General features: G+C 49.2%; 1 protein-coding gene across 3 annotated transcripts in view; it reads right to left on the bottom strand.

Moving 5' to 3' along the window:
* LONRF3 (LON peptidase N-terminal domain and ring finger 3) overlaps positions 1–4110 on the bottom strand; it is a 47347-nt gene extending 43237 nt beyond the window's left edge. For all 3 annotated transcript variants that reach the window (XM_035287883.3, XM_002763207.8, XM_002763206.7), the window contains exons 1-2: positions 3128–4110; positions 274–392 (exon numbers count right to left, since the gene is read on the bottom strand). In XM_035287883.3, coding sequence (XP_035143774.1) covers positions 274–392; positions 3128–3944 — 936 coding nt within the window. In that variant the 5' untranslated portion in view covers positions 3945–4110. The remainder of the gene's footprint in view (positions 1–273; positions 393–3127) is intronic.
* Between the last annotated feature and the right edge of the window lie 11391 nt (positions 4111–15501).

Raw genomic sequence — 15501 nt, 5'->3', positions numbered from 1 at the left:
CAGGCAGTTTGGCTTCCAAGGGCATATTCTAGAGAGTCACTATGCCTAGGCTGCTCTGAAGGTCATCAGCTGAAGACCGAATTGAGGAAGAATCCAGTTCCCTTGCAGACCTGAGTCTCCCTTTGCCCAGGGATCTTTACCCTGGCTCCTTTGCAAGGCCTTCTTCCTGCTCTGCTTGAGGTCTAGTGCCCCTACGTTCCAGGGAGGCAGCCCTTCCTGCCAATTCCCATCTACAGTACAACCCCTTCCCACCTCTCCCCATCCCACACTCACCTTAAAACCCATCGGGCGGAGCTTACATGCTATTTCTGCATCATGCAGCGCATTCTCATGAGACTCCAAGGTGAAATAAATCTGAGACCGATTGCTATAAAGCAAGTGGTCATTTGGAGCTGCCAAAATGAGAAAGAAAAACCCTTATTAATGGCCCCCAGCCAGCACAAGCAGGTGGTAAGTCCTGTATGAGCATGGATCTTGAGCAAATGATAAGTTTTCTAGGACTTTTTTACTGGCGATCAAAAGGATTGGGTTCTATTTCTAGTTCTAATATTGTCCTGCCTTCTACACTCCCAGACACTCTTGGTTCCCCAACTGCAAAGTCATTTTTGACCCTGGCTCACAAGTTCATTACAGGCCCTGTAGTGTCAGTGATGCATTAGACACTTTGACATAGACAAGATGTGGCTACACACAGCTAGTGCCTGGCAGCCAGGTGTGAGGGCATTATCACCAAGAAGAAAACAGGCCAGGTAGGAAGGGGAGAAAAGTGGGCAGATGTGACCCCTATCTGAACTACCAAGAAGACAAATCCAAGTTCGTCTTCCAGGAGGGAATCACTGATGACATTAGCAACATCTTTGTCTACAAAGCTCAGCACATATGAAGATTCCCTAAATGGAATGGGAAAATATATTTATATGGTCCCGTTCTCTCATTTCAGATGACCAAATGTAAATGAACTTGGAAAGGGTTACTGGGAATAAGGTGAGGCTGGCTCTCACCAAAAACTCCGAATTACTAGATGTCAGAGCCGGACAGGCGATTAGAGATTATCTGGCTCAATCAACCCATTCTTCAGATGGGGAAAATCAAGCCCAGAGAAAGGAAAGCATCTTCTCAAGGTCACACAGCTAGATGGACAGAGTCACTGATAACTGGTGAGACTTTGAAGCTTTTGAAGCTGGAATGCTGGGGAGCAGGCTCCTTTTTCTGAAGGTTGTGTACAGTACTTGGAATAATACGGACACACTGCCCATCTTCCAGAACAGAGTCTCCTTTCCTCTTAGAAGGGTAAAGCTGGCCTTGACATTTTCACCCTGAGTTCCCTGAGGGTATTAACAAAGATGCAAGGAAGAACCCCCAGGGGAAGATGGCAGCAACAGAGGAAGAGGGTGAGGTCAGGAAGGGGCTTTCCTGGCCCCTGGAGGATGGCTAAAAGGAATGCAACCTGCCTTGGAGATTTGGAGTTAAATGGTCTCCAGAGCTTCATTCATATTGTCCTGCTCTTCCCCAAGATGTGACTCCAGCTTCTTCTGTGGCAACAGGTTTTGATGTTTTTTCCCAGGGGTATGCTCAGGACTTGCTTGGGTGCCCATTACTTGCTCTTAAGACATTAGCAAATTGTTTACAGTCTTTTCTGTCTTTTGTCTTCTGCAGCACACTCCAGCCTGATGGCAGCTCACAGTGTGCCTTACTTGTGCACAGACAGGGGCTGGTGGGGTCCCCTTCTCTGGCTGCCAGTGTCTCCCTGTCAGTCCTTATTCCTCCTCTTCCTATTACCTGTTGCAAGCCTGAGTGGAGATTCAACACGTGGAGACTCCAGCCCACACCCTTTCTCCACTCCACAGAGTCAGGTCCAGAACACCCTGGGATGCCAGGGCCCTGCCTACCCATCCCTGCTGCCTCCTCCCGTCATGCTTCACCAGACAACCGCGCCCCACGGCCCAGCTTCTGGCAGCCTGCCGAGCTGGGCAACACTGACTGGCAGCTCAGCAGCCACTTCCTGGGTGCAGAGGTGGTGGGTCTCAGAGAGCGGCTCCCTGGGGAAATTCAGGTGCCCTAGTCCAACTGGAGATGTGGGACTGCCCATGTTGCCCTTTAAGCTGCAAAGCCCACCCAACCTTCCCAGGCGGCTCTGGAAAGCAGGACAGAGGCGTGACCCATTAGTTGCCAGCCCACGGTCCCTGTGGATCCCCAAGCAGTTGCCGGGCCCCGTCTCTCACCGGGCTGGCCGGGTTAAAGGGGTTCAAGGCCAGGGCACATGCTGCGGGTTGGCAGGGCGGGAGGAGGGGGGGGCATCTATTTCAGCAGAGGATCCTGTGATAGGAAGCAGTGACAATGAGTCACAGGGCAGCGGGGCGCAAGCGCTCCCCCTCCCCCCCGCAAACACTCGTGGGATGGTTTCCGAAGCGAGCGTGGCCCACTTCAGTTACCTCAGCGGTTACACAATCCCGCCCGCCCGCGCGGAGGAGGGGCCGCCCGACCCGGGCCGCTAGCGGCCCTTATGCAACCAGTGCTCTCCTGACCTAATTCCACGCCGGACCCACCCCACAGGGAGCTGCGGCCCCGGAAGGGGCAACACCCGGCGGCGCGAGCGGCACGCAGGCGCGGACCGGACATCTCCTGCTGGCGACCGCCTGGAGGACAGGGCGCCAGTGCGAGGAGCGCGCGAAGTTCCTTTCCTCACTGGGAAGGTGTGAGCAGGTGTAAGAGGAGGCCAGGAGTGCAGCGGGAGGAGACTCAGAGGAACAGAGTGACACTGAGCAAGAAAGAAACTGTGACAAAGATGAGAAGAGATGGAGAAAAAGAACCAGAAACAAGGAGACACAGACAGGAACTGGGACTGACAGACAGGAACACAAAAACTAACAGAAGTCGGCAGAAAAAGACAAAAAGCAACCGATATCGGCACAAACACAGTGAAAGACAGCTAAAGCAGGGGAAACAGGACAAACTCAAGAGACCCAGCCCCAGAAACACCCCTCTCCCACCCCGGCCAGGGTCCATGGGTTCCCCCGCCCCCTCTTCTGCCCTGGTCCAAGTACCATCTCGCTGCAGGGTTTGTTCTCCCGCACCCTCGCGTCGCCAAAGGAGCACCAGCCCCAGCCCAGCAGCACACTGGACTCACCCAACTTAACTGCCTCGTTGTACTTGAGCAGCGCCGCCTCCACCTGGCGCTCGCGGTACAGCCGGTTGCCCTCGTGCCGGAGTTGCGACGCCCGCGCCGGGCCAGGGAACAACTTGCCGAGAAGGCCTCTGAGCACCACGTTGACTCGCAGCGGCGGCGGCGGCTGCTGCCCAGCCCGCCGGGCTCCACGCGCCCGCCCAGTAGCCACCATCAACGCGGAGAGTTTGACCCCGCACAGCGCACAGCGCCGGTCGGCGGCCCGCCCACGTTCCAGACACAGTTTACAAAAGGTGTGGCCACACGACAAGGACACGGGGTCTGACAGAAACCCATGACATTTCCGGCACTTAAAGCCGTCCCACACCTCGGTGGCCGCCGCGGCTCCTGTCTCTTCCGCCGCCACGGCGCCGCTTGTAGCGCTACCCTCATCCGGGGGCGCCGGCGTGAGCGCCTCGCCTTGTGGGACTTTCTCCGCCAGGCAGCGCACAAGCTGCTCCAGCTGCTCAGCCACCAGCTGCTGTCGCTCGGAGAGCTGTCTATACACCTCGAGGGCTTCCCGGAGGCGCCCCCGGGACGCCAAGGCATCTGCCTGCGTGAGCAGGACTTTGCTCTCCGGCGTTGAGGTCCCCGGAGACTGCTCTTGCTCTCGCTCCCGCGTCGGTAGAGGTACGGGACCCTCTACAGCCGCCTCTGGGTGGGGACCCGTGTCTACCTGGGCCGCTGATGCCCCTCGCTCCGCCGGCTCCACTGGATCTAAGTTGTTGCTGCTGACCTCGGCGGGCAAGCTCAGCATCTGTTCAGTCCGTACTGACTCCATAGGGAGAGGGACACGGTTGTGGGGGGGAAGGCGTCTAGGGACCGGGAACACGAAGCAAGAAGTGGCGGCTGGAGGAAATCAGGGCGGCCACCGCCGCCGTGCTACCGAACTCTGGGCCCTGCCGCGCCTCCGGGAGCTCCATGCCGGCCGCCCCGCGCCGCCTAATAACTGTCTTGTCTCAGCAAAGTGTTATATAAAACGGTACCACGTGACGTGCCGCCACGCTGCTCATTGGCCGGCAGCGGGGAAATTGTTACAAAACCAGACAGTTTTGTAACAGTCTTGCTCTTGCTTCTTTGGGCTTCGCTTTTCTTGGCTTCTTTATGAGGTTGTTTGTATTTACACTTCGCCTTATTCCTCGGGGCCACCTAGTTCTGTTTCGGAAGTGGGGTTGAGGGGTGAGGAGAAACTTCTCTTGTGCTTCTCAGTGTCCAAACCCCCACCCCATCTCACCTCCAAACGGGCCAGCAAACAGGTCCCCTCTGCCAACCGCTGCACAGTCCGCGAGGTCTTCTGGGACGCCTAAGGCTCTTCCTCTTGGGGGCGATGGCTGCTGTCAGGGAAAAGAAGCAGGTTGGGAGGGTTATCCGTGAAGCCCCCCCCCCCCCCCACACACACACACAACCCAACCCCAGCCTGAGAGCTCTGGAAGCCCCGCCTGGACTCCTTGCCTTTTTCCAGAAGCCTCCCAAAGGTGGTGAATGTGAATTTCTGGGGGTGCTTGGTCTTCTGTACCAAGAGCGACTCAGAGCAGCGAGTCCCAAGGGCTCAGAAGTTGGGCAGTGCTCGCTGGGCAGTGAGGAACTCGCGGAGAAGATGCTCTTGCAGGCTCAGCGGCGAGAGGGAGGCTCCCCACCAACTCCCCTCCTTACCTTTCTCCCCCAACGCTGAAACTGGCGCTGGGGCTGGCGGCAGGTGCCCAGCTGGAGAGACACCAGGCCGGCCCCTGAGCTACTGGCCGGATGGGCGCGGCCAGGACTCCCCGGTCTACTGGGGTCGGTGAGTACTCTGGGGTCCCAAGAAAGCGGCAGGCGAAAGACGCGAGTTGAGAGCGCCACTCCGGAGAAAGTCCGCATGTCCTGCCACAGCCTAGTGGCCGACCGAGTAGCCTCCAGGTTTGTCGTTTCTAAGCGCTGAGTTCTGACAGTGACACGTCACAGTGGGGGGACTGCTGGGGAGGGGTACAACTGGGCCGGAGCCTCAGGGCCTGGTTTACAAAGGCTAGAGGGCCTCTACGGTGCCCCCACACACTTCCTGTATGCGAGAGTGGTGGCCGGCACACTCTTTGTCTCCCTCGAATCCCCACATTTAGGTCGGGAACCCAGTTCATAAATGAGCAGACAGAAAACGGCATAGTCGCACTGTTCCAAACAGAGAGGCAGGGTCTAGGCTTGCCGATAGCTCAATTGGCCTCCAGAGCCTCAGGGGCCTGAAGAGCTATTGTTGCTCCCTGCTCCAGCCACCTTTTAACTGGATGACCTTGGGCAAAAGTCACTTAAAGTCAGAATCCAACATTCTTGTTTAAGAACGAATGTCAGAGTTGATCTCACTTGGGATTAAGTCATGCTTCAGAGTTGGGTTGTGGCAGCCTCCCTTGGGGCTCTGCTTCTCTTTAGGTAGTTAAAGCAGCCTTAGATCAATACCAAGGTCCCAGAGAACAGGTACTATGCAGCCAGCTCTAGAACCTCTCTCTAATAAGACAGGACAACGAGAGAGAGTCACAGGGCAGAATGGAAGCATCACATAGGGGGGAAAAAAAACACCAAAAAAAAAAAAAATAGAGAAACTCCGGATGTAGTCAGGAAAGCACAAGGAACAAAAACTTGGCTTGAAGCCTTGGCTTTGTCATGTATTTGCTATGAAACCTTAGGTGGGTTCTCCAAACCTTAGTTTCTCTTCATCTCCAAGGTTCCCTCCAGCTCTAACCTTGAATGGCTTTGATCCTAAGACCAGATTTCATGATACTAACTCTGTTGCTTAAGTACAAATGACTAGTCCTAATGCTGTGGATGGTGGTTTGAATGGGAGTTGGGGGGATGGGAAGTAAACGGAAGGCTGTGCATTTAGTCGGGGTCAGGTCTGAGCTAGATCTTCTTTTTTTTTTTTTTGAGAGGGAGTCTTGCCATTGCCAAGCTGGAGTGCAGTGGTGCTATCTTGGCTCACTGCAACCTCCACCTCCCAGGTTCAGGTGGTTCTCTTGCCTCAGCCTCTTGAGTAGCTGAGATTACAGGTGTGTACCACAATGCCTGGCTAATCTTTGTATTTTTAGTGGAGACGGAGTTTCACCATGTCGGTCAGTCTGGTCTCGAACTTCTGACCTCAGATGATGCACCCGCCTTGGCCTCCCAAATTGCTGGGATTACAGGCGTGAGCCACCAGACCCGTCCCTGAGCTAGATTTTTAAGTAGAGGTCAGAGGACTGGCCAAGAGGCTGTGGAGATGGCTATACCAAGCAGCAGGGGAGAAGCTGGGGTTCCTGGTGACTTGCTAACTGACTAAGTAGAGCTATTTTCACCTCTCAGTTTCCCCTACCATCAAATGAGATCCCCAGCACTATATCTGCCTGCCCCTTCAGACACCTGTGGGAAGGACAACCTATGGGGAAGGTAGAGATTCATGAGATGGATAATGATGAAAAATCTTAATTCAAGAGCTTTACCCCTTCAACATATCTTTTTTTAAAAAATAGATGTCTGTTACCCAAAATTGTTTCCTAGTTGCAAATCTGGGATGTACTTTTCTCCCTGGATGACCTTGACAAGGGAATACCCACCCCCTGGGTTGATTCCCCTCCCTTGCCCTGTTATGGTAGGGAGGCTAAGAGAAGGCCAGATCAGGTAGAGAGTCACAGTCCTGCAGGCATGGGGAAGAGAAACTCTCTCCAGGCAGGCCCGCTTGGCTGTCACTGCAGGAGGTTGACTTTGCACTTGGTCAGGACTGTTAATAGCTGTCCGGATGTTGGGAGGTACGCTGGTGTAAATGGCAGTACCACCTACTCACTGACCAGACTCCACAGGGAGTTTTACATTGTAATCAAGACTGCCCGTAGGATAACACCAAATGGGTTTCTATTGAATGCTGAAAAACATTATCACAGTGGCTTTCTTTACTTCTTTAAGTTAAACAAACATTACCATTACATTGATATACATTTGTGAACCAAGTCAGAAGTCTCCTACTCAGAACTTCCTTCCCTCTGCTCTTACTAACTGGAGCCCCCGGAAGGAGGGGAAGGGTGAGATTGACACCATCTTTTCAGTGCAAATATTCCCTTTGGAGTGCCAGGTTCTTCAAATCTCCATTTATTCTGCTAGGATCACCTTGTGGCTTAGGTTAACTAAGAAGAAGACAAGGATTGAGCTGCTCTTCATTTTCAACTGACTAGTAGTTTTCCAACTGGGCTCCGAAGAATCTCTCTTGGGCTCAGAGGAAACAAGCAGGCAGGCTTTGACCCTAGCTCCCTCAAGCAGGGCAGCACTGTATCCATCTGTTTCATATAAGTGAGCCTCCAGTTATGAATTCATTGAAGAAAAGCTGTCCCTTACAATATCAAGTTTGAAAACCATAGCAATTTTCACACATTTTCATATATTTGTTGGGCATCTAGATACTGGACTAGATACTGGTTCTAGTCCAAGGACTGTTCCAAGGACTGTTCTAGATACTGGAGACACATCAAAGCAGGGGCCAGGTGTGGTGGCTCATGCCTGTAATCCCAGCACGTTGGGAGGCGGAGGCAGGCAGATCACTTGAGGTCAAGAGTTCGAGACCAGCCTGGCCAAGAAGGCAAAATCCCGTCTCTAGTAAAAATACAATAAATAAACAAACAAACAAACAAATAAGTAAAATTAGCAGAGTGTCATGGGGTGCTCCTGTAATCCCAGCTACTTGGAAGGCTGAGGCATGAGAATCCCTTGAACCCAGGAAGCAGAGGTTTCAGTGAGCTGAGATCACACCATTGCACTCCAGCCTGGGTGACAGAGTGAGACTCTGCCTCAAAAAACAAAAAGCAGCACGTAACTCCCAGGCTCTCCCTCACATATGATGGTGTGTCTTTCCTCACACATACACATCCTTGTACTGGCTTCCCATATAGACTTGAAGCTCCAGAGGGCAAGGACTGGTGTCTTGTATCTCCTCCAGTGACATAAGCAGGACAGTGCTTGAACAGTTCTTACTGAACATGCCAGTGGACATTCTGGCCCTAGGAGTGTGCAGAGGGACAAGAGGGAAAAGTTGGAATGCCATACCTTTGCACTGGGTCATTCATAGAGCAGAGACTGGGCATACAAATAACAAATCGTTGACAGTCCTGTACTTGGAAAGGACTGCTGTGCAACTCTGGGAGGAAAGAGTCCATTCAAAGCCAGAGACCTGGGGTAAGGTGTATGCAACCCTGTGTGCACATACACATGCACACACTGTATGCCTGGAAGCTTGGCCAAAACACGCATTTGTTCTGTACTTGAGTTTCTTATTTTATAAACTGGGCTGACTTATAAATCTGCAGTCCTTAAAGGGGAGGAAAAAGAAAACATGGGGCCGGGCGCGGTGGCTCACGCCTATAATCCCAGCACTTTGGGAGGCCGAGGCAGGTGGATCACGAGGTCAAGAGATGGAGACCATCCTGGTCAACATGGGGAAACTCCGTCTCTACTAAAAATACAAAAAACTGGCTGGGCATGGTGTCGCGTGCCTGTAATCCCAGCTACTCAGGAGACTGAGGAGGGAGAATTGCCTGAACCCAGGAGGTGGAGGTTGTGGTGAGCCATTGCATTCCAGCCTGGGTCACAAGAGCGAAACTCCGTTTCAAAAAAAAAAAGGAAACATGGATATTAATGGTATTGGTATGGAAAGAAAGACTGCCCCTTGTTATACAGAGTAGCCAAAACCCCCAAATAAAAGAAAGTTTAACTGGGCACGGTGGCTCACACCTATAATCTCAGTACTTTGGGAGGCCGAGGTGGGCGGATCACTTGAGGCCAGGAGTTCAGGACCAGCCTAACCAACATGGCAAGACCCCATCTCTACTAAAAAAATTTTTTTGAAAATTAACTGGTCATGGTGGTGAGTGCCTGTAATCCCAGCTACTCAGGAGGCTGAGGCAGGAGAATCACTTGAAACCAGGAAGTGGAGGCTGCAGTGAGCCAAGATCATGCCATTGCACTCCAGCCTAGGCGACAGAGCAAGACACTGTCTCAAAAAAAATAAAGCAAGAAAAGAAGGAAGGAAGGAGGGAAAGAAGGAAGGAAGACGGGAAGGAAGGAAGGAGGGAGGGAGGGAAGGAAGGAAGGTTGGTTTACACGAAGGAAGGAAGGAAAGTTGGTTTACATGTCAGCTCTGGTTTCACAAATGAGGCAATTGAACACCAGAGAAGGCAAGTGACTTGCCGCAGGTCATAATGAATTTGATACAGCCAAAATTGGAAGGTAGGGCTCATGTCTCTTTGTTTATAGGATTTTTTCCATGTGATCAGAAAGCTAAAGGGCACAGAATATCTCTTTCTTCTTACTTATTGTAAGAAATTATTTCAGATTTCCCACCTACAATATTTTCATCAGTTCAACAAATATTTATCGAACATATACTACATGCTAATGGAGCTGGCATTTGTAGGGCAATAATAGGATACGACACATTCTTAATCCTCTAGTAGCTAACTGAGGAAACAAGAGACAAAGATGTAAAAAGTAACAGGCAGTCTGGAAGAAGTGCCAAAATTAAGGGAACAGTGTGTCCACAGAAGCCCTCAAAGGGATCAGACTGCAATGCAGTCTCATGGAAAAGGTGCTTTTAAGCTGGGTTGGAGATGATTTAAATAGACAAGTGAAGGACCACTCTCCTGCTCAATACCAGGGGACTTCCTTTATATGGGGGGATAGGTGGCCAAGGAAAAAGAGAATTCCAAGTAAGCTGGACTGGTCAAGTGCAGTGACACAATCTCAGCTCACTGCAACCTCCGTGTCCCAGGTTCAAGCAATTCTCCTGCCTTAGCCTTCCCAGTAGCTGGGATTACAGGCATGCACCACCATGCCCAGCTAATTTTTATATTTTTTGTAGAGATGAGATTCAGCATGTTGGCCAGGCTGGTCTCACTCCTGACCTCAAGTGATCCACCTGCCTCACCCTCCCAAAGTGCTGGGATTACAGGCGTGAGCCACCACGCTGGGCCAGGAATTTGTATTCTTAAAGGCTACCCATGTGATTGTGATGCTCAGTTAAATTTGATGTTCCCCTTGTAAAGGATGATGCAGAATACATTGGAGGAGTTTACCCTAGTTCTTCTCTTCCTATCTCATCCTCAGTTCCCCTGGGATGGTGGCATTAATAATTCTTCCCAACATTTTACTGAAGGGTAAACGGAGAGTCCAGAGGCTTTCAATGATGCGCAGAAGGTCATTCAGCCAGTAGTAGAGACCTTGGCCTCCCGTCAACCCCTAGAAACAGAAAGATTGCAAGATACTATCCCAAGGAAGAGTTTGCTCCATTTCTCTGCAAGACAAGTCAGACCCACTTGGTTAGCCAGAGAGTCTATTGCCCAGAGTACAAAAAGGAGTAAGTCTTGAGCTGCCAGTTGTGTGGAGCCCAGGGCAAAGTTAGTCGCCAGGAGGTTGGAGTTCTAACTTGGCTATATGACTCAGCCTAAGCCACGACCCCTCTCTCTTTATGTCTGTTCTTCACCAATGAATAACAATGCCTAGTGTCACTGTTGGGATTAGCTACCAGTGATGGAAAATGCACAGTGTACTTAGTCCCGATATGAGATGTGATTCCTGGGAACAGGAACAGAAGGGATGCACGACCATCTGTTAATTGTAGTGAGTAAGATTTGCGCTGGCTGCCCTCAGAGAAAGCGTTTTCTTCCCAAGAGGAGAGTGGGCAGGAGGCTTGAGCCTGGGCCCTGCTCTCTTCAGAAACATTCACCAATGTGGAGGCTCTAGAGGACCAGACAGAGCAGTCTGGTCATGGGAGGAAAAAGAAACAAAAGGCAGGTTATCTGGAGGGAAAGCAGCAAACATTCATCAAGAGCAAATGATCTGAAGGCTTTGGCAGGACTGAGAAATGGTTAGAATCAGGGCTTGGATCTTTTTATTCAATTGTAGTAAAATATATGTAACACAAAATTTACCATTTTAACCACTTTTAAATGCATGGTCAGTGGCATTAAGTACATTCATTTTTTTGTAATAGTAGTCATCATAATGAGTGTGAGTAGTATCTCATAGTGATTTCGATTTGCATTTCTCTAATAATTAGTGTTGTTAAACATCTTTTCATGTGCTTTTTGGCCATTTTTATGTCTTCTTTGGAGAAATGTCTATTGAAGCCTTTGACCACTTTTTAATCAGTTCAGGTTTTTTTGTTTGTTTGTTTGTTTTTGAGATGGAGTTTCGCTCTTGTTACCCAGACTGGAGTGCAATGGCGTGATCTCGGCTCACCGCAACCTTCACCTCCTGGGTTCAGGCAATTCTCCTGCCTCAGCCTCTGGAGAAGCTGGGACTACAGGCACGCGCCACCATGCCCAGCTAATTTTTGTATTTTTAGTAGAGACGGGGTTTCACCTTGTTGACCAGGATGGTCTTGATCTCTTGACATCGTGATCCACCCACCTCGGCCTCCCAAAGTGCTGGGGTTATAGGCGTGAGCCACCGCACCCGGCCATGGCCATCAGTTTGGTTTTTTTAAAAAAACAATTGCTGATGAGTTTTAGGAGTTCTCCATATATTCTGGATATTGATCTCTTACCGGATATGTGAGTTGCAAGTATTTTCTCCCATTCTGTGGGTTGCCTTTTCACTCTGTTGATAGTTTCCTTATCTGAAGACTTTGGCAGGGCATGGATCTTGAACTTGAAAAATCTGAATTCAAAAACTGGCTACGTAACATTGGGCAAGCTGTGTTTTCATCTGAGAAATAGGGACGATGCTTATAATAGAACCTTGCTTATAAGATTGCTATAATGATAAGTAAATGAGATTGTACCTGTAGAATCTTACCTCAGAGCCTAGACCAGGTTAAGTGCTCAATAAGTGGTAGCCTTTATTACTATTGGGCTTAAGAAGGAGGCAGAATAATGTACTTGAAATATGATGTTCTTTATTCTCCAGTGGGTGAGTATGCCAACAATAACTAAGCAAACAATCTGAACACAATAATGTTACATAATACTTAACACTTGTGTAGCAAGTTGCAATTTACAAAGCATTTAAACATGCATCATTCATTCAACGAGCTTTGCTGGGGACATAATGATGAGTAAGACACAGTCCTGCAGAAGTGAGTGGGAGAAATCAACAAGGAAAAAGGCCGTTTAATCAGGCTGATGAGTGCTAAGAAGACAGAAGCATAGGATGCTGTGGGGGCATGATGGGGGAGACACAGAGGAAGAGCAATTCAGATTCGGGAAGGGTTTCCCATGTGAGTAATATAGATACAGAATATTACCGGGTTAGAGGAAGGAAAGTGGGAGCGGAAGCTGGAAGGCACTGAGTGTTCTGGGAATAACAAGAAGCTAGTGCAAAGGCTGGAGGTGAGAGAAGCTGGCTCACTCAGGAACAGCTGTTTATTATGGCTGGAGCCTAGGAGCCTAGGATTTAAGAGGGAGGAGCCGTGTGGGATAACAAGTCCAGAGAAACCAGCAGGTGCTAGACCATGAAAGGCCTTGCACATTAGGGTAAGGAACTGGGATTTTTATTATGAGAATAACAGAGGCCTATTGAAGGGTTTTGAGCAGATGAGCTACGTAACTGGGTTTGCCTTTTCAAAAGATCTCTTTGGCTGCAGTGTGGAGAGGGAAATGAAGAGGACTCAGCTAAGGAGAGAACAGAGGATAGAGAGAAGAGGCAGTTAGGGTTAAGACAAAGCAGATGTGAAGAGTGATTGAATGATCTCAATTGATTCTCTTTGGGAGTAACTAGATATTAGCATCAGTGGAATCTGAGGAAGGCTAAGTGATTTGTACAAGGTCTCGCAGCCAAAATAATTTGATCAGGGCCCTGGCTCTCCACCTTGACATCTTTTGTTCACTTCATCAGAAGATGCTGTTAGATGGGGTGCTAGATCTTTCTGTGTAAAGCCACTTCAAGGAATTCAAGTCCTGTTTTTCCATTGACTGCTATGCAGCAAATATCACTTCAGAGGTATAGTACTTTATCTAAATATTGAACTGGTCATCAATGTACTATGGTTTGGAATCCTTGAGCTTCGAGTCACTCTTTTACCTTCGATTCTCCTTTTAGTGTTTAATGGGTAGCCTGTAAGCAAACCCTTCCATCCCAGGGAGGCTCATATAAGGAGGCCAAGGCTCAGGAATAAAAAATGGTCTTGCATCCTAGCCCAAACCACTAATTAGCTGTGGGATTAACTAGCCACTTTCTTTTTATAGATTTATATCAGAAAACCCAGGGGAATAAAATAAACAAGTACATACTCATTCAAATTCAGTAATTTTATGAATGTCTTTTAAAATAACTGCACTTTCAAACTGTGAATAGCCACTCTCTCATCAATCTATTTGGTAAATTGGGTCTCTGACCTCATAATATACTTATACTTGAGAGCGATTTTCTCTGAACTCTACTGTTTGCTCACCCGGGAGTGTGTCCCTGCCCTGTAATTGCTGAGCATGGTGTTAGCAGACTCAAAGTGTCAACCAAGATACATGGGTATGTTTGTTTTTTTCTGACAAGCTTGTACTGCTAATATATTTTTGGAGGGGGAGAGGTACTCACTGAGTTAGAAAACCAGTAGGAAGGGGAAAATGACTGAGGAAGGAGATGAAATTACAGTTTATGAAAAACCCAACTGATATACTGATCCTGAGACATCAATAAGATGATGACGACGTGTTTCTGTGAATGGCAAGGCCCTTTGTAGACAGTCAAGCCCTTGGCAGGTAGAAGAGAAACACTGTTCATGGTGATGGTGATTCCAAAGCCCCTTGATTCATTCAGCAAACGTTTACCAAACACTGACTTAGTGAAGAGCCCTGTGGCAGCCACCGTGGGTGTTACAAACTTGAAGCAGGCCTGGACCTTCCCTCTAAAGGGCCTGTGCTTTCTCAGAGGAACTAAACCATGTCCACACATATCACTGTCATTCAGGATGGCCTCTGGTGAGGGCGGTGGGGGGCAGATATAGAAAAGGAGGCTGCCTGGAGGTGGTGAGTTTTGAGCCAGGCTGTGAAGGAGCTCTTTGGGCTGGTCTTCCAGGGGTGTTCCCTGTCATCCCAACGTTAAGTGGAAACCTCTGCTGATTATTGGGGCTTTAGATCTCTCCCTGTGTCCCACCCTGACCCTGATGGTGGGTCTGCAAATGGAAAGGACTTGGCCACTTCTGTTGACTGACAGAGGGAGTAGGCTGGGGAAAGAAAGCACCTTTCCCTAAGGAAAACTGTCATCATCATCCAAGTGTCTGTCTTCTTTCTCATCTAGACTGAACTAGGGCAAGCCACAAGTCTTAGGCAACTATGAGTCCCTAGCCTCTAACACAACTTCAGGCATGTAGTAGATGCTCAATACATGCTCACTGCATGATTGAATGAGTAGAGTCTAGAGTTTGTCCTGCAGCTTTGAGTGGACAGCTATTCTCTTTATAACCTGGGAATACACTTTTTGCTTTCTATGAAAACTGTCTACCTAGGAGGATTTGATTTTGCAGTAGGCATAAAGATGCCTTATATGTCATCCTCTCACCATAGAACTTCCATTAAATCTTCTAGCTCTGGGCCGGGCGTGGTGACTCACACCTGTAATCCCAGCACTTTGGGAGGCTAAGACTGGCAGATCATGAGGTCAAGAGATCGAGACCATCCTGGCCAACATAGTGAAACTCCGTCTCTACTAAAAATACAAAAATTAGCTGGGCATGGTGGTACACACCTGTAGTCCCAGCTACTTGGGAGGCTGAGGCAGGAGAATTGCTCAAATCTGGGAGGCAGAGGTTGCAGTGAGCCGAGATTGTGCCACTGCACTCATGAGTCATAGAGATGTTTCATGTGTAGCCTTTTCTTCCAAATAGATGGTGACCCCCACTTATTGCCAGAGTTGGTAGCACTGACTTCTCTATCCTCGGTAGTGTCTTCCAAAAGGCATTGTGAATAGGTATGTTGCAAGTACTTGCTGATGGAGGGGAAGGCAGATAACTGATCTGAACCCTTCAGGGATTGTCAAGTTACACATATTTGCTTTTTCTATGCCCAATTAATCAACCTTCTGCTATTAAGTTGTCCCGGAAGTTAGACAAGAAAAAATTCTGTCTCTACTGCAGATTAGAAATCAGGGTATCTTGGTAATAGTCCTAAGTGGTGTGAACTTTGGCAAGCCAGTTAGCTGCCTCAGTTTCTCCAGTGAACAAATAGGGAGACTTCCATTTCTGGCGAAGATGGAACAACAGGGTTTGTATTTACCCTCCTGAATGAAACAATGAAATAAAATTAAATAAAGACAGACAACATGAAGCAGGTTTTCAAGGCACTAGATATTAATAGTAAGTGATGAAGGATGGTGATCTCGGGAAGATGGGAAACAAGGCGAGCCCTATGAATGCCCCAGGTTAC

This window comes from Callithrix jacchus, chromosome X (assembly GCF_049354715.1).
Source record: "Callithrix jacchus isolate 240 chromosome X, calJac240_pri, whole genome shotgun sequence".
Classification (NCBI taxonomy): Eukaryota; Metazoa; Chordata; class Mammalia; order Primates; family Cebidae; genus Callithrix; species Callithrix jacchus.
This window is presented reverse-complemented; position numbering and strand designations above follow the sequence as displayed.